The sequence below is a fragment of the Phoca vitulina genome, unplaced genomic scaffold (assembly GCF_004348235.1).
Source record: "Phoca vitulina isolate PV1807 unplaced genomic scaffold, GSC_HSeal_1.0 scaffold14, whole genome shotgun sequence".
In the NCBI taxonomy this organism is placed as follows: Eukaryota; Metazoa; Chordata; class Mammalia; order Carnivora; family Phocidae; genus Phoca; species Phoca vitulina.
The window spans coordinates 17965846-17992243 of NW_022589717.1; the positions used below are offsets into that span (position 1 = coordinate 17965846).

The 26398-nt window shown below is 41.8% G+C and overlaps 1 protein-coding gene across 2 annotated transcripts in view; it reads right to left on the reverse strand.

Annotated features, from left to right (window-relative positions):
* The window catches only part of TBC1D9 (TBC1 domain family member 9), a 116057-nt gene that overhangs the window by 2586 nt on the left and 87073 nt on the right, over nucleotides 1-26398 (reverse strand). For both annotated transcript variants that reach the window (XM_032412890.1, XM_032412892.1), the window contains 7 exons: nucleotides 14630-14728; nucleotides 14414-14482; nucleotides 9643-9883; nucleotides 4542-4607; nucleotides 3684-3770; nucleotides 835-909; nucleotides 637-740 (listed from right to left, as the gene is read on the reverse strand). In XM_032412890.1, the coding sequence (XP_032268781.1) occupies nucleotides 637-740; nucleotides 835-909; nucleotides 3684-3770; nucleotides 4542-4607; nucleotides 9643-9883; nucleotides 14414-14482; nucleotides 14630-14728 (741 nt within the window). The remainder of the gene's footprint in view (nucleotides 1-636; nucleotides 741-834; nucleotides 910-3683; nucleotides 3771-4541; nucleotides 4608-9642; nucleotides 9884-14413; nucleotides 14483-14629; nucleotides 14729-26398) is intronic.

The window sequence follows — 26398 nt, forward strand, 5'->3', positions numbered from 1 at the left end:
ACCTGTCACCTGAGGTCAAGAATGACTGTCAGACAGTTGCCCCACTAACTCTCTTATCCTCTGTTCGAGCACCGTAAGGAAATCCCAGACCTCATCCCATTTCACATCTCCACACTTGGGTGTGCTGCCCCCAGTGAGGCTCCAGTGCCCCCTCCCAGGACACGTCTGCTGGTGTCCCCGGACCCCCCCCACAGGGTTCATCTGCTCTCCTGATAGGCGACTCAGCACTGGCATCCTGCGTTACAATTATTTGTATTGTTTCATCTGCCTCAGACATTTCAGCGTTTTAAGGACAAAATGTGTTAATAGCTATCTTTATAGCCGAGCACAGAAATTTGCCAACAGCATGAGCTTGTCTTTTGAGTATCTGACGGTATTTTTAATAACTGAAATGAGAATGCTTGTACTCTCAAAACTGAATATTTTGTGATTCACATTTTCTCTGCGGGGGTCACCTTCTCATGACTGAGCCTATTTTTGATGCACAAAAACATGCACAAAATAGATCCAAACAGATCCCAATTAAAATGCCGAGTTACCATTCTCTTTGAGGGGGACTTAACGCTACATTTTTCTGTGACTGGAAAACAGAGCTTCAAGGTTCGAAATGAATGAACTGAAATGTTAAACACTTACCTGATTCAATTTGGGTAAATCCTTTGCGTTCTTTGATTTAGATTTATTTTCTGGAGTCCAGAGTCTCAGATAATTACGATTTTCTTGAGAATTTGCCCTCTTCCCTAAAACCCAAGTGTCAAGAAATAAGTATTCAAAGGTCAAGAAACAAGTGTCCAACCCGCAGTAAGGTAAACATGTGGAGGAGAGCATCCTTACCTCTGTCGGGTTGGAGACTCACTGTAACAAAGCCGTCATCTGCACCGTGCTTCCTTCTGCTATCCAACCCAACCACTGCCAAGAAAGAGAAGAAAAAGATTACAAGGTTATACAACAAACCCACAGATTCAGCATTTGTAGTAGAAAACAGAAAAGCCTCTAGGTCAGGTTGCCTTATTCAGCAAAACAAACAAAACAAAACCAAAACCAAAACCCAGTACACAGAGTTAAATTTGAATTTGAAATAAATAACCAATAATGCTTTAGTAGAAGTGAGCCTTAAATAGCACATGGAATATACTCATGCTAAACAAATGATTTTTTTATTTATCTCAAACTTAGCTTTTACTAGGTGTTCCCTATTTTATCCGATAGCCCTATTTCTCGGTAATGGTTTCCCCCAGAATTATTTTTCACAAGTGGGGTTCAGTGTAGAATTAGGACTTAAAGGAATGTTGTCATGTAGTCTTCCGTACTTAAAAAATGGTGGTGATGGCCCAATGAATGTCGATTTCCCTACCCTCTCTGTTACCTCATCATCTTAACTTTATATACACGAGCCTGGTTTTCTGTCAGGCCCTGCAAAAGATCAAGAACTTTTTAAAAAAGAAATAAAAATCGATGTTGATAAAAGGGAAACCAAAAAATCCTACAAAATTCCTTACATTCATAATCTGGCATTTCAAAGATAGGACTTTCAAGGAAACCACTGATAACTGTTTTCCTTTTTCTTCTTAAAACGGAACATCACAGGGCACATAAGGACTTCAAAAAGGAGAGGTATGTATAACCCCCATTCCCATTCCATTTGTCAGCTCTCAGAATGCATTCCAGCACTTCTTCAATCATCCAAAAGATGGCTGGTTTGCCAGATATGGGACCTTCACTGAATTTAGCATCAGGTTAATCTCAGCAGCTTTTAAGACAGAGCGAGAACAATGCACTATATGTCACCAAGAAGTTCTTCTCCTCTTAATGTTGAAAGTGATTTAGGAAACCAGTAGATATTAAAAAATATTTAATATATGGTAAGTTTGTGCAATAGATATAATACAGCCATTTAAAAACCATGTTTCCAGAGACTGTTTCATGACATAGTAATATGCTCACTGGACTTTAAATGAAAAAAGTAGTCTACACAACTATAATAGGCAGTTTGATCCCAGGTTTATACATAGACATACATGTTATATGAATAAAAATGACGGAAAATATTTCAAGATACTGTTATCTTTGTATTATAAAATTTTAAGGTTATCTTTAGCTTATTTTATATATTATATTTTTAGAATTTCAACACAAAGCAATAATGATTTTGGAGTTAGAAAAACATTTTTTAAAAAGCAACTTTGATGATTATTAAATGCTACTGGCATGTGAGCATTGCTGAAGCATTCTGAAACAAGTGGATCCTTTTCTGAAATGAGTGTTTACTAAGAAAGATAGTGCTCACGTTTTGCAGCCAAAATACTATTGCTAACAAAGCTAAGAATATCATAGGACATGCGAAGACACTATGCTAAAAGCCTTCCTGCATTATCTCATTAAATCCAATCTACACCCAAGAGGACAACTACCATCTCCATTTTCCACAGAAGGAAATTGAGACTCAGAAATACCAGGACCTACCTGAGGTCACCTGGGTAACAATATACAGAGCAGCAGAGTAGCATTCTGTCCACAGATCCTACCCTCAACTCGTACTGCCAATAATAAGACTGGATCCGGTTCACCCCTTTCTACTCAATCATAATAACATAGTTTGATAATAAATGGTGACTACACTTACCGTGATGAGCACTGAGTAATGTACAGAATAAATCACGTTGTACGGCTGAAACTAATATGACACTGTATGTTAATTATACTCCAATAATAATAATAATAAAAAGCTGGTCTAAACTCTGCTTATTTTGGAATGGAAAATTTAAGAGGCAAAAGGACCCAGGAGCAACCACATTTACTTTTGGACTTGGGTGAAGTCATGAAGCTTCACTGATGATGAATGAGAAGGTAAATAACTCACTGCAGCAGCAAGCTGAGCGACTCTGCTTAGCTTCATACAAGACAAACAGGACATGACAATATATAAATTTGGAGATGTATACAATGAGTTGAATCACATCTATGTAGATCTAACAACTACATAAAGCAGAAGTGAGCACATTTTTTTTTTGTAAAGGGCCGGAGAGTAAGTATTTTCGGCTTTGCAGGCCATACTGTCTCCGTCTCAACTACTCAATCTTACCCCTGTAGCATGAAGGTAGCCAGAGGCAATATAAATGAACAGCTTTAAAACTTTATTTCTAGGCACTGAAGTTTAAATTTCATGTAATCTTCCCCTATCATGAATTATTATTCTACTTATGATTTCTAGAAACCATTTAAAAATGTAAAAACCATTCTTAGTTCACAGGTTGTGCAAACAGACCGTGGGCCACATTTGGCCCACGGGCTGAGGTTTGCATCTGGATGGCTGTTACAGAGCTAAGACAGAAATAAGAGAACTCTTTCTGGCAGAAATGTCCTGATTCTGGATAGCAGCATAATAACAGGATGATGTCCTTAATGAGGCTGACTATAGCAGGCAGAATGGAGTAAAATACATAGCTCTTTGGGCCATGTTTTCCCTAAGCCAGGGGGACATGGTGTACATGGTCCCTTCAGTGGGCCAAGTACCCACTCCCCAGGAGTTGGTTGCCCGACTTCAGAAATGTGAAAAGAAAGTAACATATTAGGCTACTGGATTGGTATACTTCTGATTGACTAGCTTTGGAGGCAACTTCTTCCAATGACAGAGGGCTCTGTAGAAAAGAAATACAGTACCCCTGGCGAGGAAAGTCACTTACCGTGTGTACATTCTGGGGTGATATCTTCAAAGAAGTATTGAGTTGCTTCAAAAGCAGAATCTGGCTCGTCTTGATCAGAGGATGGCTCTAGAGAGAGGAGGAGAGGTAATTCTCATATTGGCAGAGCGGTGACTCAGTGAAAGTGTGCTTTAGTTGTTAAAGAAGTGACAAGGGGGAGGGTGAGAAGCTGAAGTTACAAAGGTGGAGTGGGGCACATCACTGGGGGCCCTGAACGCCTTACGGGGGGCGGGGAGCTCACTCCATTTTTCACTCCATCTTCCTTTTTAACAACCTCACACCACGGTGTCCCTTTACATCTTCCTTTTTTTAAGATTCTCCTAAATTCTGTGAAATGCTGCTTCACAAACCAAATTTTAGGAAACTGTACGCATTAAAGATAATTCTCAAATCTATAGTTCTACCCTATCTCTATCCTTAATGCTAATCCCTCATTTTTTTTTAAGTATTTGCTAGCTACATCCAAGCTATAGGGCAACCTTTTTAAAACCTGAGCTCAAAACCTCTCCATCTTTCCCACTTGTTCCTGTGTTAAAACGACTCCTTCTAATCTCAAAATCTCAGGTTCCTACCCTCTCTTCTCTTTCACAACCCTTATATCCCATGAGTTACCAAATGCTATTCACTCTCTTGCAGAAGTCTGCTCTTTTCTATTACCACTCCTACCTCAGACAGGAAAATGACCACAGATCAAGCACATACGGATTCAGGAACCTATGTAGGTCATTACTATTCCATTCATCCTTAGTGACCAGTGAGTGATTCTAAATATCACAAAAAGAGAGATTTCAAACCAGGTCCTGGTAGAGATACATGAGCTCCTCTGTGTCGCTCACTTACCGGGCAAGACGTGCATTTTGTACAGGAGTTTGAGTTTCTCTGTGAGGTCCCCGTGGCACGCAGCACCTAGAATCACATAAGTACCAATGTGAAGGTATTATGTGTGCTACTGACCCCTCTGGGCTTAGCATTCCCTTGAAAAGTCTACTTTTTGCAAATTGAAATCAAGACACTGGGTAACAGGTCTGGCCAGCACATATTTGGGCTAAGAGCTCTGGAACCAGGATGCCGGGTTTCAAATCCTTTGTACTTACTATATGCCCTTCAGAGAGTTAACCTCTCTGTACCTCAGTTTCCCCTATATAAGGCCGGATGATAAATAGAAGATTCTACCAGTGGTCTTGACATCAGGATCAAAGTAATGTGTGGATTAAACATGCTAACATGTATAAAACGCTTAGAATAGCGCCTGGCACATAATAAAGGTGTTGTTATTAAGAAAAAATCATATGACTGGGTCTCAACACTCTAATGGAATTCAGAAATAATCTCAAAATATGTTTGAGATTGCTTCCAATTACTCATTGTAAAAATCCCTTTTAGTTGTTTTTGGGGTCTCCTAAATGTTTCTTCAGTTTAATTCATCCTCATCTACCCACTATATCACCATCACTTCAATCAAAAGAACCTTGTTACTTCTTCCTTTAAAGACCATATGTATTTCAGGAATCAGAAAATCCTCTGTAAATATCTTGCCTCAGAGCACCTACTTGAAGATTAATCAGCTTTGGGAAAAGAGGAATCACAGAATTTGGGTTAGCAGGAACATCAGGGGTTGTCTTGTCCAATGTCCCCCTGAATGTAGGCATCTCCCCTCCTCCACAAAAGACAGGAGAGTCTAGCACCTACTGGGACACTCACAGGGACAGGGAGCTTGTCACCACCAGAGACATTCCATTCCACCAATGTATTCTTTAAATTAATTGAAAGTTCTTCTGCAATTTTTGTTTTAGTCTTAGGATCCTTAACCTGCAATCTCAACTTCAGAAAGTCCAGGAAGCCCCTAAAATGTACAATTTTGTCTCTATGTGCGTATGTCCTTTTGTGGGGGAGAAAATGTCCATAGTCCTTATTATATCTCCAAGAGTCCATGACTCACAAAAAGGTTTAGAACTGCTTTTCCTCCCCTTATTCTACTCTTTAAAGCCAAACAGAATAGGTCTGTTGCCTCAATACAACGACCCTTCAGATTTTGAGGATAACACACCTGTCTCCCTCAAGCTTATCTTTTCAAGGCAAGTTTATCTATTTTCCACTTTCTCATGTGACATAGTTTGTATACCCTTCCCTACTTTTATGCACATCCACCTTACGTGTCACCTTGTCAATCAATATCTCCCTGCAGAGAGTTCCAGAAGCCTCTTGTCCACTTCAGAGAATAGTGGAGATACTCTTGACTCCACTACTAAGATACCCTGAATCTGCATTCAATTTTTTATACTCTTTCACTGTGGAGTTTCGTATTGACCACGTGGTTAACTAAACCCCAAGATGTTTGCACACCAACTAATACTTATCATGAAAATAATGACAGACATTTATTAATTATTTGCTCTGTGTTAAGTCCCATGCTATCTACTTAACATGCGTAGTTCATTTTTCTCTCACAATAATTCTATGAGATGGACATAAATATTATCCGAATTTTACAGATGAGGAAAGCTGAGCTTATTGATGGTAAGTACTGTGTTCAAGGTCATAGGCTAATAAGTGGCAAGCCCAGGATTTGGATTTAGATTTGTCTAACTCTAGATCCCATGCCTGAACCCACTATACCATATGTAAAAACCCTAACTAGGTTGTTTTTTTTTAAAGATTTTTTATTTTTAAGTAATCTCTACACCCAACATGCAGTTCAAACTCACAACCCCGAGACCAAGAGTTACACACTCCACTGACTGAGCCAGCCAGGTGTCCCCCACTTTTTTTCTTCTCATAATCATTTCTTAAAATTTAGGATTTCTGGTTTATCCTTACCAATTTGTTTTGCCAATCATTTCTTCATGGGGAATTTTTTTTTCAAATCTCATTTTTGTCATCCAACATTTTGGCTGTCTTTCTCAGCTTCATGTAGCCCACACATCTGGTGAGTAGGCCTCTTTTCTCTCTCCCTCTTTTTTTTTTTTTCCAGTTATAAAACTGTTAGGATTGGCCTTTACTGAGTCAGCTTCACATAGGAACTCATTCTTTCATATCCCTAATACTCAAAATACCAGAGTTAGACTTTAGTTGGAAAATTTGATGAGCAATATTGGGTTTTGTTTTGTTTTTTTCTTTTCCAGTTTTAATTTGGCCTCCTCTTTTTCTATGACTTCAGTTGCTGAGTCCAGTAGAGGGGGATGAAGAGTAATTATAGTAACAATAATAACTAACCCTTTTTAAGTCAGGCATCGTTCCAGGAACTCTACTAGAAGTATTTCATTTAATCCTGACAGTAATTCATTTGCAAATGAAGAAATGATCAGAGATTAAATATCAAGCCCAAGGTACTAGAGAACTCTCTGTTGAAACTCATTCATTAACCATCCCACCTGGGAGGCAGTGTTCAGCCAGTCACCCAATCACCAACTTCTATATACTCTTACCTTTTCCATTTATAGAGTTTTAGCTGTCAAATGACCAGCCGCATCATGACATCTATGACATATTTAGAGACTGCCTTTCAGCAACACGACTGGAAAAGGAGATACAGCTCATTCGTGGCTTCTGATAGTAATCCATTTCTAATTCCTTATAGACCACCTGTTTATGAATTTCTAGAGGGAACTTTCAGGGGACTGACATTAAAATTACTGATCTCCCCTCGAAAAAAATTACTGATCCATCTTTTCCAGAATTCTTTTTTTAGTGTTTAAAGCCTGAACAGAATTTCTCTTTTCTGTCTCCATGACTATAATTGACCCACATAACTAACATCAGCTCTGAGCATTCTCTCAGTATCTAGGGCAAGGCTTACTTTGCTCAAGAACTTGATTGCATTTTGAGAAGCCTAAATACTCTTTTCCAGTGTTTTCACTATCCCGGACTGCAAGCTTCTTTCCTTTCTTGAAGATTTTAAAGAGTATTTTCTTACTGGAGTCACTGAACTTAAGTAAATTAAATACTTATATTTATTTCTATCACTTTCTACATGCAGAACTGGTCTCTTTTTCCTCCTCCTTATCCATGTCAAAAGATAATTTTTTAAAAATCTCCTTTTGATAGCCACCAATCTGGTAATAAGTAGTTACCTTGGGGCAGAAAAGATTAGAAGAGGGTCAAAGGGGTCTTTAGCCCTGTTTGGACTGCTTCACTTTTTTTAAAAAGTGGAAGGTACTCATGTGTTACTTGTGTATTAAAAGTTGATGGCTCCTCCTTCCCTAAAAACTGTCCTGCTTGCTGTCATCAGCATAGACTCGTGAGAAAAGGGTGAGCAATCAAGACAGACAGCCCTTGTCTGAATCCCGGGCCCAGCAGGTACTAACTGTGCAGTCCAGTTCAGTAAGAGATTAAGTATTGACTCGCTAAAAACTAACGTCCCAGCAAGTTATTTAACTTTCAAAGCTTTCATCTCTTTAACTGAAAATGGGGATGATAATAGTAAGCAGGTGGGTAATAAAGCATAAAAGTAACAGCACAAACCGTGCCCCTGGAATGCCTGGGTTCAAACTCTAACTTTGTAGTTGTGCGCCTTAGGCAGATCAAATGTACGTAAAGCATTAGGGCAGTGCCTGGAGCAGAGTAAATGCTGTGTAAATGGTAGTTATCATTATCCCCTCAAAAGGCTACTGTTTGGATTTAGTGATCAAGTACAAATTCTAAAGCATCTGAACAGCGTCTGCACTTAAAAAAGGCTAGTTCTGGGGACACCTGGGTGGCTCAGTCAATTAAGTGGCTGCCTTCAGCTCAGGTCATGATCTCAGGGTCCAGGGATCGAGCCCCCGGGTGGGCTCCCTGTTCAGTGGGGAGCCTGATTCTCCCTCTCCCCCCTTACTCGTGCTCTCTCTCTCGTTCTCAAATAAATAAAATCTTAAAAAAAAAAAAAAAGAAAAAAAAGGCTAGTTCTTCCATGTCCCCCACCCCCTTTAAACACATTCATGAGTGCTTTGTACAAATAATTTTTTCCTTCCTAAGAGCATTTCATTTATACCCCTTTGCCTTTTTAAAAACCATCAGCTTCCTCTGGCCTTTATGCCTTCTAGTCATTTTTTTTTAATTTTGGTTTTTCACAAAGCTTTACTAGTCATTATTCTTAAAGATTTAGAGCACTTTTTGGACTCATCGTTGGCTCTTTGCCTGACCTCTTCATCTTTCCTCAGGCATGTTGTTTTAAAGTACATGTCCACGGCCAAGGCCACAGAGTGGCACAATTAGAATCAACTTTTTTTTTTCCTTCTTCTCTCATTCTGGCAGCCTGACATAATGCCTGCTATGACCACAACCTCGTATCTGGCGGGCCAAGCTCTACGTCCCTATAGCTTTTCTACTCAATTATAAACGGAACAAGAGTTCAAAAGAACATAGGGCAGTCCTGCTAACACAGAATCACAGTCAGTGAGGCCGACAGGCAGAAACCGCGTGCTCCTTGTTAGATGTGGGTGTTCTTGCTCACGACGGACAGTCCTTTCTCCAAGCAAAATGGAGAGAAAAGACCTTCACTTAGACTGCAGAACTGTTGTTGTTTCTTCAGCCCTTTATTAAAAACATTATGAAATGTTTTTATATTTCTTTATAAAATTTTATGAAATATAGTTTTTGTCAAAGAAAATCAATCCACCCAAATATTTCTTTTTCTCTTGTAAGGTATCATAGTCTGTGGTTTCAGTGTTTATGTTGGCATTTTACTGTCTTGCAAATTCTCTGATAAGGTATTTTAACTAGGGCTGAGAACTAACCAATGTAGAAGGCAATGCTTTAATCATATAGTATATCCATTCACTAAAAACAAATGTCACCAGCAGTTTGCAAACTTTAAAATGTGCTCCTCTGCCCTCTAAACCCAATCTTTGGAGGCAGTGCAGGGCTGGGGCCCTGAGGGCAGCACTGAGGACCACCATGAGCGGGGCAGTTGTTACTGCCCCATCAGCCCCTCCAAAGCCATGCAATAACTGCACATGCTTACTTAGCCCAGAGACAAACTCTCGGAAGTTTATCAGAGAGTCTCCATTTTCATCCAATAACTGAAACAAGCGGGAGGCCAGCACTTCCGAGTGAGTTCCACAGGCCCAGGGAAAGAGGAGAGCAAACATCCCCTTGAACTGCTCAAAGTCAATGCGATACTGTTCAAGGTAAGGCAGGCTGGGGTCGTGCCGGTCCAGCGCATTGCTGCTCCCACCCCAGTAGCAGCTGGTGAGATGCTCTGCCTGAAAAAGGAAAGCACAGGAGGATTACTGGGGATGCGATCTCAGAGCAAAGACCAGGAAGAAAAGGGCCCTGCCTGATGTTTGGAAAAAGGCTTTCGGTCAACCTGTGTGCGTCTCCCAGGGTGCTGGTCTGGTCTCAGGGCTCCTTGTCTTCCCGTTGTTCTACACAGATCTCCGCCCGACCACCCCACTAACTCCACGTGGACCACCTCTGCTGCTTACATCTGGTGTGAAAGGTTCAATTCGATTCCTGGAGGCAGGTGAAGAAAGGGATCCTCCCCCCAACATCCCTGCCTGTACTCCTATGTTCTTCCCTCTCACACACACACTCACGAGAACTTAAAAAAATAACTCCCATGAAAATAAACAAAAATTTTTATTTAAAAAAATTAAATAGAATGTTAACCTGAAAAGGCTCTGTAATTTAAGCAATCTGACCATCTTGTTTCCTAGGTGAAGGTGAGAAAGCCCAGAGGCTGAGTGGCTCTCACAAGGTCGTCCAACCAGTTACTCAGAGCAGAAGCATGATGACATTGGGAGTTTCTGAATTCCTAGTGTGGTGTCCCACTCACCCCCTGCCTCTTGGTGACTGAAATTACTTAAATATCATAGTCACAGTATTCAAGCTACAAACATGTGGTCTTATTGCGCACATCTGAAAATAGCTTTAGAAAAATTATGAGTAGGAATCGCTATGGTAAGGACAATAGAGATCTGGAAACAACAAAAAGCTTCCTGTTTGTCCTTGGAAACAAGGCAGCCTCTTATTCATGAAGTCATATTGATTCTGGTAGATATATGCACCCATTCTAGGAAGACCACAAAGATAAAACCGGTAATAGAAAAGCCCAGAAGGACACCCCTCCCCCGACATTTACAGTTAGCTCTGGATGCGTAGATGGGAGCAATGGGAGAGGCATGAAAAGCAGGACTTTATTTTTACTTTATTCCCTATTGTACTGTCTATTTCACGACAGTAATGTATAAATACCGCAACAGAAAAAAAGCACTTTTTTTCTTTTTTTTTTTCTTTTTCTTTTATTTTTTTTAAAGATTTTATTTATTTATTTGAGAGAGAGAATGAGACAGAGAGAGAGAACATGAGAGGGGGGAGGATCAGAGGGAGAAGCAGACTCCCTGCTGAGCAGGGAGTCCGATGCGGGCCTCGATCCCGAGACTCCAGGATCGTGACCTGAGCCGAAGGCAGTCGCTTAACCAACTGAGCCACCCAGGCACCCCCTTCTTTTTTTTAAAAAGCACTTGTGAAACAGATCTTTCCCCCTTGCCCAGGAGTTGTGTGAGGGGGGAATCCGTCGTGTGTGTGGTACTTCAGTTTTGCTCTCACTTATAAAGGAGCAAAGCCCAAATGTCTCTATCACAATTGTTTACTGGGAATCACAGCTAATAAACTAAAAGAGAGAGGAGTGGGATAGGCAAGAGAGGAAGAGGGAGAGGTGGGGAGCAGAGCCAAAGCCAGGTTTCTGCACTGCAGCCTCCGGAAAATGAAGGAAGCGGGTCAGAGTTCATCAGGGCTTTGGTACTGCATTCCTGGCTGCAGGGGTGAGGTCGGAGTGCAGGCTGTCAGAGGGAGGCAGGCGAGGCTGAGATCAGAGAGGCCGTAACTATGGAACGGGAAGGGATGCCCAGCAGCCCTCTGTGGGGGGGACGGTGTTGGTGATCCGCCCCTGGGAGGGGTCCTCTTTACCTGAGCTATGGATAAAGGTTGCCCAGAGCATTTCCTCCTAGCTAAAGCTTTCAAGTTACTCTGGAACCAGGCTTGAATGTGGGTCCAGGTACTTTCATGGTGCTCCCAACCATCAGGAAAATACGAGCCTGTTCCTTGATAAGCTCCCATACCCCATCATGTGGGGACCAAGGACCCCGACATCCAAAAAGGATCAAAAGACTCATTTAGAGAGTTCAAGAGAAACTAGGGTAAAGGGGCCTTGAACCACATTTTCCATCAAACGTGCCTCAAGGTGGCAGCCTTTCCACGTTTTTCTCCAAGTTTAAATTTTTGTTTTTTTATTATTTTTTTTTTTAACTTGAGTATAGTTGACACACAATGTTACATTAGTGTCCTGTGTAGGCTTAGTGATTTGACAAGTTCATGAGCTCCTTGGGAGAGGACTGCATCTTTCCTTTTATCTGCAGAAAACCCCCTGGAAATTGGCTTTTTAAAGGACTAAAGAGTCTGGCAGAGTGTCTGGCACATACTGATGCCTCAATAAATGTTTGTTCAAGTGATTTAAAACCAATTAAAAGTGTTCAGAAGAATCAAAAGAGAGTCCATAACTGAAGTTTTTATCTTGGGTTCCACAGTTATCTCTTTTTTATTTTTTTAAAGATTTTATTTATTTATTTGACAGAGAGAGACACAGCGAGAGAGGGAACACAAGCAGGGGGAGTGGGAGAGGGAGAAGCAGGCTTCCTGCGGAGCAGGGAGTCCGATGCGGAGCTCGAACCCAGGACCCTGGGATCATGACCTGAGCCGAAGGCAGACGCTTAACGACTGAGCCACCCAGGCGCCCCCCACAGTTATCTCTTGAGTCTCTTTCCCAACTCTGACACCGAGTCTCAGATTCTTTCTTGGGGTGCTCTGTAGATTTGGGGAACTCCTGTTTGTCAACACAGCCTTAGGCAGGGCTTTCGAGTCTAAGAACAGCATGCTTTCTTCAGGCATATTCTCAGGGTCCACAGGACACACCTGGTACCTGAAGGTGCGCTGACCAGAGAGTGCGGGGGTGCCCAGCTAAGAAGCCATGGCTTCAGCAATCTCTGCATCTGGGACTTCGCACAACCAGCCTGGCCCTCCTTTCCCGGGCATCCCTCAAAGGCGGCCTCCTCTTTCTAATGTCAATGCCCCTCCTGTTAACTGTTCATGGCCTTGCTGCCTCCGGCTGCTATTCCCACTTCTGTTCACTTACCCAAAGCCCAGCTCTAACCCCCATACCACCCCGTGAAGCACATTTCTTCTGGTCCTCAGCATCCCTTTAAAAATCTGATCTTAATTGGATCATTGTATCTTTTTGTTTTGATCCAAGTTGGATCATTGTATTTTTCCTTTTTGGAACCAAGAGGGACCCTTTCTTATGGATAACCAGCTTACACTGAGCAGTTAGTTATGGTGTATGGGTAAAATATGAATGGGCTGGCACACTATAAAGACTTCACCACCAAGTGCCAAGTGGAGGCTGGTGGGGGAGGGGGTAGTGTCCACCCTGCTGGTCACGCTGCTGGGCTGCACGAAGGGCATCACTAACCAGCTGTGAAACCTCAACCTCTCTGCACCCGCATCAGAAACATGCAGAGATTATACTAGATGAATAACTGATCACTAATTTACCTATGTATTCAACACACACATTCAGAGCACCTGCCAGGCAGAGACACCAGAGGAGGCACCAGTGAAACAAGAAGAAATAAAATAGTGGTGGGGCGCCTGGGTGGCTTAGTCAGTTAAGCGTCTGCCTCCGGCTCGGGTCATGATCCCAGGGTCCTGGGATCGAGTCCCACATCAGGCTCCTTGCTCAGCAGGGAGCCTGCTTCTCCCTCTGTCCCTCCCCCTGCTTGTGCTCTCTCTCTCTCCTTCTCTGACAAATAAATACATAAAATCTTAAAAAAATAAAATAAAATAAAGTAGTGGTGCTCTTCAGTAAGCAGCTAACAAGCAAGTAGGAATATTAGCAAAAACATTCCCAGCTATCACATCCTCTGATTCTAAGATCTATTAGTATTCAAGCCAGATCTTTTTCTTTCATGCTTCCTGCTATCTCTGCAGTCCTCCAAATAGTCATGTTTGGCTCTGGCAGTAAAAGGCACTACAAACAAGAAGCCACCCAATTAGAAATCAGGATAAAATTGGTATCAGCATAAAAGACGTCTTTTAAAAGTTTTCTCCTGCTCATTGCCGCATCTTTGCCTATGAGGTTGATAATGACAGTTAAAAGTATTTTTTTCTAGAAGAAAAAACTTTGCTTTATTTACTAATAAAATGTTTTGTCATTCAGGACTAAGATAGGTATGGGCTGAATTATGGAATGAAAACCACAGAAATTTAACCAATCAGGCTTTTCCTTAGACAGTTGAACAGCTTTATGCTTACTCTAGCTACATATTTCTTTTTCAGTGTGCTCTAACATAGCTTAATATAGGAAAGCTCTAAGGGTGCTTTAATACAGCTTAATATAAAAATCACAATTTACAGTAATTTCAGGCAGCACTTAAACTCAATTGCCATCATTCCAATGAGTATTATAAAGTAATACCCTTCTTTGTCAAGTCCAAGGAAACAGCTAAAATATTATATGGAGTGGAACAAAGCTAAAACATCGGCTTAAATGAGTTATAAGAATATGCTTATTTTTCATATTAAGCAGTCCATTTTCATACCCTCAGCTCTACATATTTATGCATGTTGATCCTCATGCTGTCCCTTAACAATTTAACGGAAAAACCTAGAACTAATTGAATCATTAAAGTGAACTCTTTTATTCCCCTGAATGTACATGGGTTTACTTTGACACTCACCTTGAAAAGAGCATAAAGTTCTTCTAGCTCATCAATGGTAAAGGAAGTTTCTGTCACAATTGTTCGGACCTATAAGAAGGTAGACAGAATGAATTTCACAATGTCAAAGATATTATATTGGGAAAGTTCCTGATTTTCTTCTTTCAAATCATCTCAGTCTGTCCAGCAGGAATTTATGGAGAGAGAAGGCCACTTGCTATTTTTTACAGGACTTACCACGTTCCGTTTCGTAGTATCCTCCAGTGTCTGGATCACCTTCAGTCTCTGTTTGAATCTCATCTGCTCAATCAAATCTGCCCGGATGGTTCCAAATTTCTAGAAAGGAGCAATAGTGGTATTTCTGAGAAATCTGTTAAAGTACATAGTATCATGTCTGCAAGATTTATGGAGACACAACCCGGATACATAGAAGAAATTTCTCGTGAAATGACAGACATCCTAGACTATGCCTTCATTTATTTTAAAAACAATTTAGCAACCATAAGTAAGTAACAGGAAATTCTCATGCTTCTTAACCACTGAACTAAATGTCAAAGTCAAATGAGTGTTGCTCAAATCCACAACAGTTTATAGGGAAGAAAAGGTTAAATAAGGCTATAAGGGCCATTTGTGTAAGAAAAAATGCTTCAAAGGAAGAATTTTCTTGACAAGAAGAAAGGAAGTATCTGAGGCTTACTATTAGCCTGGGAGGTCAGAAGAAACGTCTGTGTGAGGCTCCCTGTTCCTGTTCTCCAGCTCTATAGCATTTGTCCTGGTTCAGAAACCTACACTGTCTTTGGATGGCAGACACTGTGGGTTAGCTACCTTTCCAAACTCCAAAATGCCTCCTATTACCTGAATGTTTGTTGAATGAAACTTCAAAAGCCAAAGAAAGAATATACAAAGTTTTAGATCTCCTAGTGGTGCAAAAGAAAAACAAAGAAGTTCTGCTTAAAGCATGAAGCTTGAACTATGGAAGCAATGGCTGTCATGGATCAACACACTGAAAGGATAAAGAAAAAACTGACAGATAGTATCAAGTGTTGGCAAGGTTATGGTACAACCAAACCCTCATATGTTGCTGCTCAGAGTATATCAATTGGTACAACCATTTGGGGAATCTGTCTGCAGTATCTACTAAATCTGAATAGATACATATACCTATGACACATAAATTCCTAAGTACCTTCCCCAAAATGTATATGTTTTTACCCAAAGTCATATGCTAGAATATTCATAGTGCCGCTATTAGCCAAAAGCAAGTAACCACTCAGATGCTTATTAACAGTAGAGTGGATAAATAATTTGTGATATTATCACACAATAGATTACTACGCAGCAATGAAAATGAACAATTTGGATAAATCTCACAATCATAATGCTAAGCAAAATAAACCAGAACCAAAAGAGCTCATTCTGTATGAATGGAATTATACATTTATGAATGGAGTTCAAAAGCAAACACAACCTATGGCTTTAAAAGTCAGGAGAGGAGCGCCTGGGTAGCTCAGATGGTTAAGCATCTGCCTTCGGCTCAGGTCGTGATCCCAGGGGCCTGGGATCGAGCCCCGCATCGGGCTCCCTGCTTGGTGGGCAGCCTGCTTCTCCCTCTCCCTCTCCTGTTCCCCCTGCTTGTCTCTCTCTCTCTCTCTGTCAAATAAATGAATAAAATCTTTAAAAAAAAAAAAAAGGAGAATTACTAACTTTGGATGGATGGACAGTGACAGGAAGGGGACACAAAGGGAATTTCTAGGGTGCTCGTATTGATCTGGGTAACAGTTACAGGAGTATGTTAAACAGGGGGTCTAAACATTGTCTTTGTACATCCGTACCACAGAATCCTACTCAAGAAATAGGGTAAAAAAACCCACCAAAACTGTTTTATACAAAATGACTAGGATTTATTTTTCATAGAAATTGTGATGAAGGAAAAAAGACAAATCTCAAAAGAATGCATACTGCATATTTTGTTTATGTAATAATCATGACAACATTATTATAGAGAGGGAGAACAGATTAATGTTTGCCAGGGTTAGCTCCAGGGTGAGGGAAGGGTGGGTGTGGCTATAAAGGGTAGTATGGGAGAGTCTTGTGATGGTACACTTGAGGGTCTCTACTGGGGTGGTAGTTACGCAAGGCTATGCACGTGACAAAACTGCACAGACACACAGAGAATGCATACGGAACTGGTGAAATCTGAATAAGCTTGTTTGGGATGTCAGCACTGGGTGGTGGGGGGAATTGAAGGAGAAGTGCACGTGACTTCTTTGTACAATTCTTTGTTACCTCCCTTTGAATCTATAATTATTTCTAAGTAAAAGAGTGGCTTTGAAGTTATGGTGTAACATTTTAGGACAGAATATGATGGATCAATCTGAAAAGTGAGTGATAATCAGGGAGTTGAGAAATTACTGCTGAGTTTAAGAATTTATTGGTATAGGGGCGCCTGGGTGGCTCAGTCGTTAAGCGTCTGCCTTCGGCTCAGGTCATGGTCCCGGGGTCCTGGGATCGAGCCCCACATCGGGCTCCCTGCTCTGCGGGAAGCCTGCTTCTCCCTCTCCCACTCCCCCTGCTTGTGTTCCCTCTTTCGCTGTGTCTCTCTCGTCAAATAAATAAAATCTTTAAAAAAAAAAAAAAAAAGAATTTATTGGTATAGAGAGAGAACACTGAGTTTTTGAAATTTTGAAATGAGGACTAGCATTATCTAGCCAAGTCAACTGTGAGACGTACCTAATGGTTGTCACACAGACTGGCAGTTGTCTTCCCAATCTGTTCTCCCTTCATGTATATAATTCAAAATTTCAGCGAGTACCCAGGTGCTCAGCAAGACATTTCCAAGCTTCCCCTGTGGCTTGTTGTGGCCAGGTGACTAGATTCTGGCTAACAGGATGTGAGTGGAGATTTCATGAACAAGGGCTTATTAAAGGAGCAGAGCACACCCACCCTATCTCCTTCCTGTGGGGATATGACATTTCTTAAGAGTAGATAAGAAAAACCCTGGGTCCCTAATGCCACTGGGCTCCACACCAGCCCTGAGCCACCTACGTGGACTGAAAGTGAAGGACAAACAAATTTCTATCTTGTTTAACTCTGTTTTGGAGTCTGTTGTTACAACCGCCTGGTCTGCATTCCAAGCAATACAAGATCTAACACTTATAAACTGCTTATTACGGTGCTTGGCGTAAGTTTATGTGTTTTGTTTTAACTCCATTTAATCCCATCCTCCGGGTTCTCCTCATTCCTCACTGGCTACTTCTTTTCTGTCTCCTCTGCACATCTTCCCCATCTCTAAACCCTGGGGAGCTCCAGGGTTTCGTCTTTAGACCTCTTCCCTCTATCAAAACCTACTCCCTAGGGATTCCCAGTCACTGCTCACCCTCTCCTGTCCCCACCCTCGTCGAAACCACTACTGTCTCTTACAATAGCCTCTAAACTGATTCTGCTTCCTCGAAGCATTGCACCTTTATTTTTCTCCCACAAGCAAGAATGTTCTGTCTAAAACCTGTGGCCGATGACACTACTTTGCTGAAAACTCCAGGCGCTTTACAGCGGGCCGAATTCTGAGTCTTCACTAAGGCCTAGCAGTCCTACATGCTCTCCCTGCTCCAGCAGCTACCTCTCTGCTCACCTGCCACCACCCCTCTGCTCACTCCCCTCCAGTCACGGTGGCCTTTTGCTGCTCCTCAAACGTGTCATGCAGGCCCCCTTGCCAGCCAGGGCCTGGGCGCTGCCTGCCCCCTCGGCCTGGCATGTGCTTCTTGCTAAAACACATGGGCTGGGGGCTCCTGGGTGGCTCAGGCATTAAGCCTCTGCCTTTCGCTCAGGTCATGATCCCAGGGTCCTGGGTTCGAGCCCCACATCGGGCTCCCTGCTCCTCGGGAAGCCTGTTTCTCCCTCTCCCACTCCCCCTGCTTGTGTTCCCTCTCTCGCTGTGTCTCTGTCAAATAAATAAATAAAATCTTTAAAAAACAACAACAACAAAAACACACGGGCTTGCTTCCCCATGTCATTTGTGTCCTGGCTAAATGTCACTTCACCAGAAAAACAGACCTGCAGAGAAACGGCACATCCACCTTTTACCTGCCGTGCTTCTTCTTGAATTTATCATTTTACCTTATACTTGGTTTTTACTTCTTACAGCTATCTGCCCCGCCCCCCCTCCTACCTCCAGCCCAGCCCCGCTTACTAAATGAGCACAGAGGCTGTGTCCACCGGAGTGGAGGACGGTGCTGATTTAGTAAGTGTTCAACAAATATTTGCTGAATACATTGAATCCCAATGATAATACCAGGAAGAAAGCGCTTTCCTTCTCCCCATTTCAGAGACAAGCAATCAGAAGTTTAACAAAAACTGTTGACTTGCCCAAGTCCTCAGAGCTGGTAAAGTATTCATTGCAAAGTACATAGTAACAACAGACAACTGGTTTACTTCAAACTGGGCCATAGTATGCCTTTGATTAACAACGAGAAAACAGTAGTTATGAGACAGAAGGAAACTAAATTTTATCGCACTGATAATTGGCAGAGCCATTATAGGCCATGTCGTGGGCTCCTTACAGTAACCTTGTGAGGTGGTAATGTTACTTCCACTTTACAAATGGGAAAACCAAGGTTCACAGAGGTTAAATAAGTGACCCAGAGTTCCACAGGGGCTGAGCTGCAAGTCTGAGGCCCAGATACCAGCTCCGTAACTCCACCACCTACTATTCTATCCGACAGTAAGTTCTTCCCTGTCTCTATGTAGATCAGAACGTAGACTTTTGGAACTACACAAAATTTGATTCAAATTCACATTCTTTGACTAATTAGCTGTTGTGACTCTACACAATTTAGTCGTGTCCTTTGAACCTCAGTTTATTTCTCTGTAAAATGAGACCCCCCAAAACTGTCCTTGTACACTGCTGTTAGAGATAGATATATTAATACAAAGCACCAATAATAGGGGCGCCTGGGTGGCTCAGTCGGTTAAGCATCGGCTCAGGTCGTGATCCCAGGGTCCTGGGATCGAGTCCCACATTGGGCTCCCTGCTCAGCGGGAAGCCTGCTTCTCCCTCTCCCTCTGCTGCTCCCCTTGCTCATGCTCTCACTCCCTCGCAAATAAATAAAATCTTTAAAAATAAAATAAAAAATAAATTAAAAAAATAAACTACCAATAATAGTAACTCATATTAAACATTGGCTTGATAATCTTTGCAGACTGCTAAAGAAAGAATTATTTCTCCCCCAAGTCTGACCTTCAAAGAGCCCTGTATATTTATATTTAATTAACTAGATCTAGTTGTTCCTCAACTAGAAACGGTTCCTGCTGTTTGCTAGGCCGGACCCTCTCTCTGGGACTGGCCACAGACAGAACACAATGGAAATACAATGACTCTTCCACCTGACACAAACAGTCCCAACCTAAAAGGAAACCATGGACTCCAAGTTCCTGACTGGCTATTTCCGGAGAATGTCTAAAGGAAAATGAGCAATGAGAATGACTGGGTCCCTCTCTCTCTCCCCTTCTCCCCCTTTCTCTCCCACCTTTTACAGGGGCTCTGAAAGAAAAGAATGAAATGCTAAAAATAGGGCAAACAAAAGGTGGCTCAGTACATCCTGGAGCCAACATTTCCCATTACCTGAAACAAGGGCCCAGGTGTCATACTCTCTCCCAGGCACTACACATTTCAGTTCCATGAAAAGAAATAATTCACTAATGTAACAGTTCTTTTTCTAACAAATAGAATTTAGTGATGGGGGTGAAGGAGCCTAAAAGTATTTTATTTTTCTAAAATCTACCCTTCCTTAAATAATAAACAAAATAATCCACCTCATTTACATCTCTTCTACTCAATTTTTATGTTTCTATAGCCTGTTTCTAATTTTCCAATCTACTTTCTAATGTCCTTATGAGCTGCGAGGCATTTTCAATGTAGGCAGAGCCTCCTCGTCTTGCTGCTCTGCCCCACTCCCCCGGGGTTGCCTACACCAGCTAACAACTAGGCATTCAGCCCTTCATTTCGTACCACTTCACCCCTGTGGTCCAGATGTTCCCATTCTCACCGTACGGACTTGGGACAAGGAGCAGGAGGCTCAGATAAAGGAATGATGTGGGGACCAGTTCGTCTCAAGTCCCCAGTTCACGTTCCCTGGCCTCTCCCGCCCCCACCATTGTTCCTGAGTGGACAAGAGCTGCCCTTCGCCATGCTGGGCAGCCTCCCTGTGATTTCCTGCATCCCTCCAAGCTTTCCCTTCCATTGCTGGGAAGACAGGGATGATGGAGAACAGATACAGATTTGAGAAAGAGATCACAAGGGCCAGTCTCCACCAAGTTCAATAGGCTCCTCCTTTCTAATCCTCCAGAGAGGACTAGAAATATTCAAATGCTGTAGCTTAAAAAAACAAAACAAGCAAACAAACACAAAACTCAGTTTAGGCCATAAGTCCCTGGAATGATCTGAACAAACCTGCCTACCACAGGGACATCTATTGAAATAAAAAGGTGGCATCATTTCTAAAATCCAAACTCTACAGCTTCTGTTTTTATGTAAGAGTATTTCATTGAAACTATGCTCAAAAGTGCCTCTTAAATGTTTCTTAATTTGTGGGGTACTTATTTTCCTGGGATACAGAATGGGGTTCGCTGTTGGCCAGAGGACTGAACACCATTCACACACAAGGGTCCTTTCTTTGGTCCAAAATCTCCAAGTGTCTAGGTGAGTGAGGCTCTCTGCTTTGGAAGAGTGGGTGAGGGTGAGAGGAGGAACAGATGGGTTGTGAGCTTCTGGACCTAGAAAGAACAGCATGAAGTTGTGGGAGGCTGGGACCAAGGGATGGGTGATAGATTCTCAAACAGCTGAAGGAGTACTTCCCGCAAACTCCCCCCTGCCTTCGTCTGCGGTGGCAGCATCTGTCTGTCCCATACACTTATGTGTTGGGTGGGGTGGTGGTATTCAGGTGGAGGAAAGAGAACGACGAGGAGGAAGAAGAAGGAATCAGGATGTGAAGTCAGTGTGAAGACTCTGCTTGTCGGAGTCGCATGTTTGCTGACTGGGTTGCCTCTCCAGAGTCCTCTGATCTTTAAAGAACTCTCAACTCACGACAGTACTCATATCCATGCAACACCTTCGTAGCTCCTTGTCAGAAAGCAGGCCCTTATTTTGTAATCAGACTTGTGCTCCTCAAGATACTAACTCTTTCGAGGTTTTTGCCTAGCAGAAAGGGCTAGAAAAGCCTCTGTCACACGAGAAGGTTGACAAAAAAACACGTCAGTCAGCTTCAATGTAAAATAGCCCGTATGAACTGATTAATTATGAGGGAGCTTGAACGTGCTAGTTAAAATGTAAGAAATAACGAGTAGCAGTAGAGACGAACAGACCTGGGACCTGAATCTCAGCTCCAACATGCCGGGAAGCCTTGGACAAGCTACTTAACCTCTCTGAGTTCTACCGTCTGTAACAGGGGCATGAAAACACAACCCGACTCTCAGTCTGTTGACATTGATTCTGATAGGACACGGAAAAGCCAAAGCACAGTGCCCTGTATCAATATATATTTACCTTGATTTTATTTTAAAAGTTGTGGTAATTATAAAGAAGCAGCCAGTAGGCTACAAAGACCATGGCATGTATCGTTTGGCGTAGAGTGTAGTTTGAAAATTAGGACAATTCAAATAAAATCAAGACCCCCAAGTTCTCTTGAAAAATCAGAGGTGCTGGCAACAGTGGCTCCTTACCTCCAGTGGGCAAAGAGACTGCCCCACCACCGCACGGCCGTCACCACCCAGGACCCCAAGGCCACCTCTCCCCACGCCTTCACCCCCTGCCCACCTGGTGTCTGCCTTGCATGCACAGTCACGTGAACTTGCCACCTGCTCTGGAGCATCTTCTTTAAAAAATACACCATTGGGGCGCCTGGGTGGCTCAGTTAGTCAAGTGTGTGACTCTTGGTTTCGGCTCAGGTCACGATCTCAGGGTTGTGAGATCGAGCCCCATATTGGGCTCTGCGCTGGGCATGGAGCCTGCTTAAGATTCTCTCTCTTCTTCTCCCTCTACCCCACACCCTCTTCTCCCTCTCTAAAAAAAAAACCAAACCAAAACAAAACAAAAACCCAAAAACCCACAACGCAAAGTTTGGCCTCTATAAAGGAGACATGCTTTTGACAGCTGGGTATTATGGAGAGGGTACAGTTTCATAGTCAGATATGGATGCAAGTCTCACATTCCACAGAAATTTCATGAACACTGATGACCCTCAGCTTCCTTACCAGCAAAATAGGGAAAATTATTCCTACCTCTTTGGGTTGGGTAAGAAGTTTATGTGCTACACAGGGAAAGCAACTATTATATGGTAGCTGTTCTTACTCCTAGTAATGTTGGCAAAAGGAGGAGGAAAAAAGCATGTATCTAAAGATCAGGCAAAATGTACTAATGTTATAACTAAGGTTCCACAAACAACTGGTGATAACTAATTTAGAGGTCTACATTTCTTTTTTGAGGGATGAATAGCCTTTTAAGAATTAAACTTGGAAATCAAAGCTATGCCTTAGCAAAAAATGTCAAACTCCAAATGTCTTCCTGTTAGAGGTATAAAATGAAGGGTTTACAAGTAAAATAATATGCTGTCTAGAGTTTGCTTGAAAATACTCCAGAAAAAAAAAAAGTGACTTAGATGAAAGACGTCAGAAAAATGTTGATAACTGCTGGACTGTGTGATAGGTTACGGAAATGCCTCAGGTTACCCTTTGGATTTCTACTGTGCTGGAAAACCTCTATACATTAAAGAACGAGAAAGAAAAATATTCACACCCAGGTGTTGATAACATATCCCCAGGCCCAGCATGATGCCTGGCATAAGATAGGCACTTATAATATCTTAAATAAAGATTTTCTTCAATAAATGGATAGACAAACAGTGTTTCTTGTATCTCCTGGGTCCTTCCCCACTGATACAACTGTAGTGTCTTCTTTGCTAGTCTATTCCTTCAGCTCGCCCCACTCCAATTTATTGCACGGGGAGCAGAAGTAATGTACTTGAAGAAAAACTCCCCTCCGCTTCCAAAGGGCTGTTGAGTGCCTTGCAAATCAATCAGTGGTTTCAAGACTCCCCACTAGCCAGCTTCTCCTGGACCAACTGACCTCACGTCCATATGTACACTTACAATTCCATCTCCGTTCTATCTAGACAAATCCCACTGGCTCTAGCTTTAATGCTAGAGAGCTACTTTCTAGCTGTGTGGCCTGGAAAAACTAGCTCAACCTCTCTCAGCTTCCACTGTCACCTTAAAAATGGGTTAATATTTACCTGCTGGGGCTTATCTGTGAAACAACCCGCACCCTGCCCACACAAGGTAGGCTCTCAGTGAGCCGTAACTTTTGTGGTCATCATTAATAAGCTCGACACGTTATTTGGAACTTTCATAATGGCCTGTCCTGCACAAACTCCTCCCTGAGTTTTATTAGCCACATCCTTCCCCTGCTTTTCTCAGATTCAACCCACTGGGTTGGGTTGTCTTGAACTCAAAGAGACTCCGTGGTGGTCATGTGCCTGCTGTAAGGTTATTCATGTGCCCCTGTGCCTTTAGGGGTCATCTTGGTCTGTGGACCAAACCTGAAGGCTGGGGCTTGGTCTTGCACCTCTGAATAACTCTGCAAAACTGCAGAGCCTCATACACAGGGCGCACAAAGAACAACACTGTCTTTCAAACTGTCTGTATAATTCCTTCCAGTAGGGTCTTGGGAGAACTTGAAATGAGCAAGAATTTCTCCATGAGGCATTTATGAATAAAGTTATCATCTCATCAGGAGAAATTTGATCAATATCTAACCAACCTCCAGCCACCGGGGGAGTCCTGGATGAGACCTCAGAGCTGAATGTACTTTCAGTGTTTCTCCTACTTTCCTGTCTTCCTAGCTAAGTATCCTGAAGCACAGAAATAAATGTGTTGCACACCTCAGAAGACTGGTGCCATGCCTTAGTTCAAACCAGGTTATAACCAACTTCTGCGACTACTGGCCCCATTCTGCATCTAGGGCAGGGATTCTCAACCCTCACCAGGCTCTAGGACCAACTGGGGAACCTTTAAAAAACACTTATTTCTTAGGCCTCATGCCAAAGACACAGATTTAATTAGTCTGGAATGGAACCTGGGAATTCACATTTTTTAAAAGGTTGACTTTGAAAAAAATTGTAAGTGATTTTAATGCACAGGTGAGACTGAGACTGAGAACCACCAATCTAATGGTCAGGAGGGAAAAAAGGGTTTGTGGTGGTCTCTTTAGGTTGAACTGTAAGGCACTGGGGAGCCACGGGAAAGCTAGGAGCAACACGGTGACACGAAGTAGAGAAAACAAAAAAACCAGTCATTATGCATCGAAAGACCAGGTGATACAGGCATTGGTATAAATAAAAGGGGTTGTCTATCCAGGCAGAGGAAGGAAACTGCGGCTGTATCCTGCAACAAGATGTCTGACAGCCAAAGGGCCACCATCAGGGATCAGCCGGACAGGATGTAAGTGGAAACCAGCCCTTGGTCTTGCCTCCATCCTCTTCTCTTTCCCATTACAGATGGCTCACGTGCTGACCTCAGCATGTTGTTAGCTTATCTGCTGTCAAGAATAAAGCTGAGTTTCCACATACTAAGCTTTATGACTTTGTCCCAGAATTCTCTTAACAATAAACGTTTCAGGGGATGCCTTCAGAAAAACAACCCACCACTATAATAATAACTATTGCATTTAATCACATGGGCTCTTTTTCTGGAAAAATAATCATCCAAAATTTCCAACAGAGTGTTATCCAAAAGTCCTGAGGCAATGATGTTTCTTTATTGCATTATGATAATAACCAGTTTTGGAGAGACTGAAGTGAAATAGCCATCCTTCATCTCCACTGGTGGAAATATAAATTGGGACAATCTTCATGGAAATTGGACACTGTGTGCTAGGAGCTTGGAAATAATGCATACTTTCTGATCTATTGCTATAGATCTATTCCTTAGAATGGACTCTAAGAAAATAATCAGTGATTGTGATAATTGTATACAAGTTTATCACAGAATATAGAATATATATCATATATATAACATATATATAATCATACCATATAAGTTTGACATAAAATACTGAAAATTTAGAAGTAATCAAAATAAATTTACAACAAAAGTGACCAGTTAAATAAATTTTGGTACTTCATTAAAGCAGAATATTAAGAATCTATTAAAATTATGGCTTTCAAACTATGGAAAAAGCCCAGATGTCCATCAATAGATGAATGGATAAAGAAGATGTGGTGTGTGTGTATAGACACCACACACACACACACACACACACACACACACACACACACACACACACATATACATACAGTGGAATACTACTCAGCCATAAAGAAAGAAATCTTGCCATTTACAATGACGTGGACAGAACTAGAAGGTATTATTCTAAGCGAAGTAAGTCAATCAGAGAAAAACAATTATCATATGATCTCACTCATATGTGGAATTTAAAAAACAAAACAGAGGATCATAGGGGAAGAGAGGAAAAAATAAACAAGACAAAATCAGAGAGGGAGACAAGCCATAAGAGACTCTTAATCACAGGACACAAACTGAGGGTTGCTGGAGGGGTGGGGATGGGGTGTAACAGGCTCATGGACATTAAGGATGGCACGTGATATAATGAACACTGGGTGTTATATACAACTAATGAATCACTGAACTCTACCTCTGAAACTAAAAATACACTATATTTAATTGAATTTATATTTTAAAAAAAGAAAAATTATGGCTTTAAACAATATTTAATATATTAGAGAGTGCTCATGGTATATTTTAAGGGAAAAATAGGATGTTACAAAGCACTTTTTACTAGAGACTTATTTTTTAAGTGTATTTTGCAAATACAAAAACATACTTGAGGGAAAATATGGTAAATATAGTTTATAGAATATAGTTTATTTTTCCCTCATATTTTTCCAGTTTCTACATTTTTAAAAATAAACATTACTTTTATGATTCTAAAAGATACAA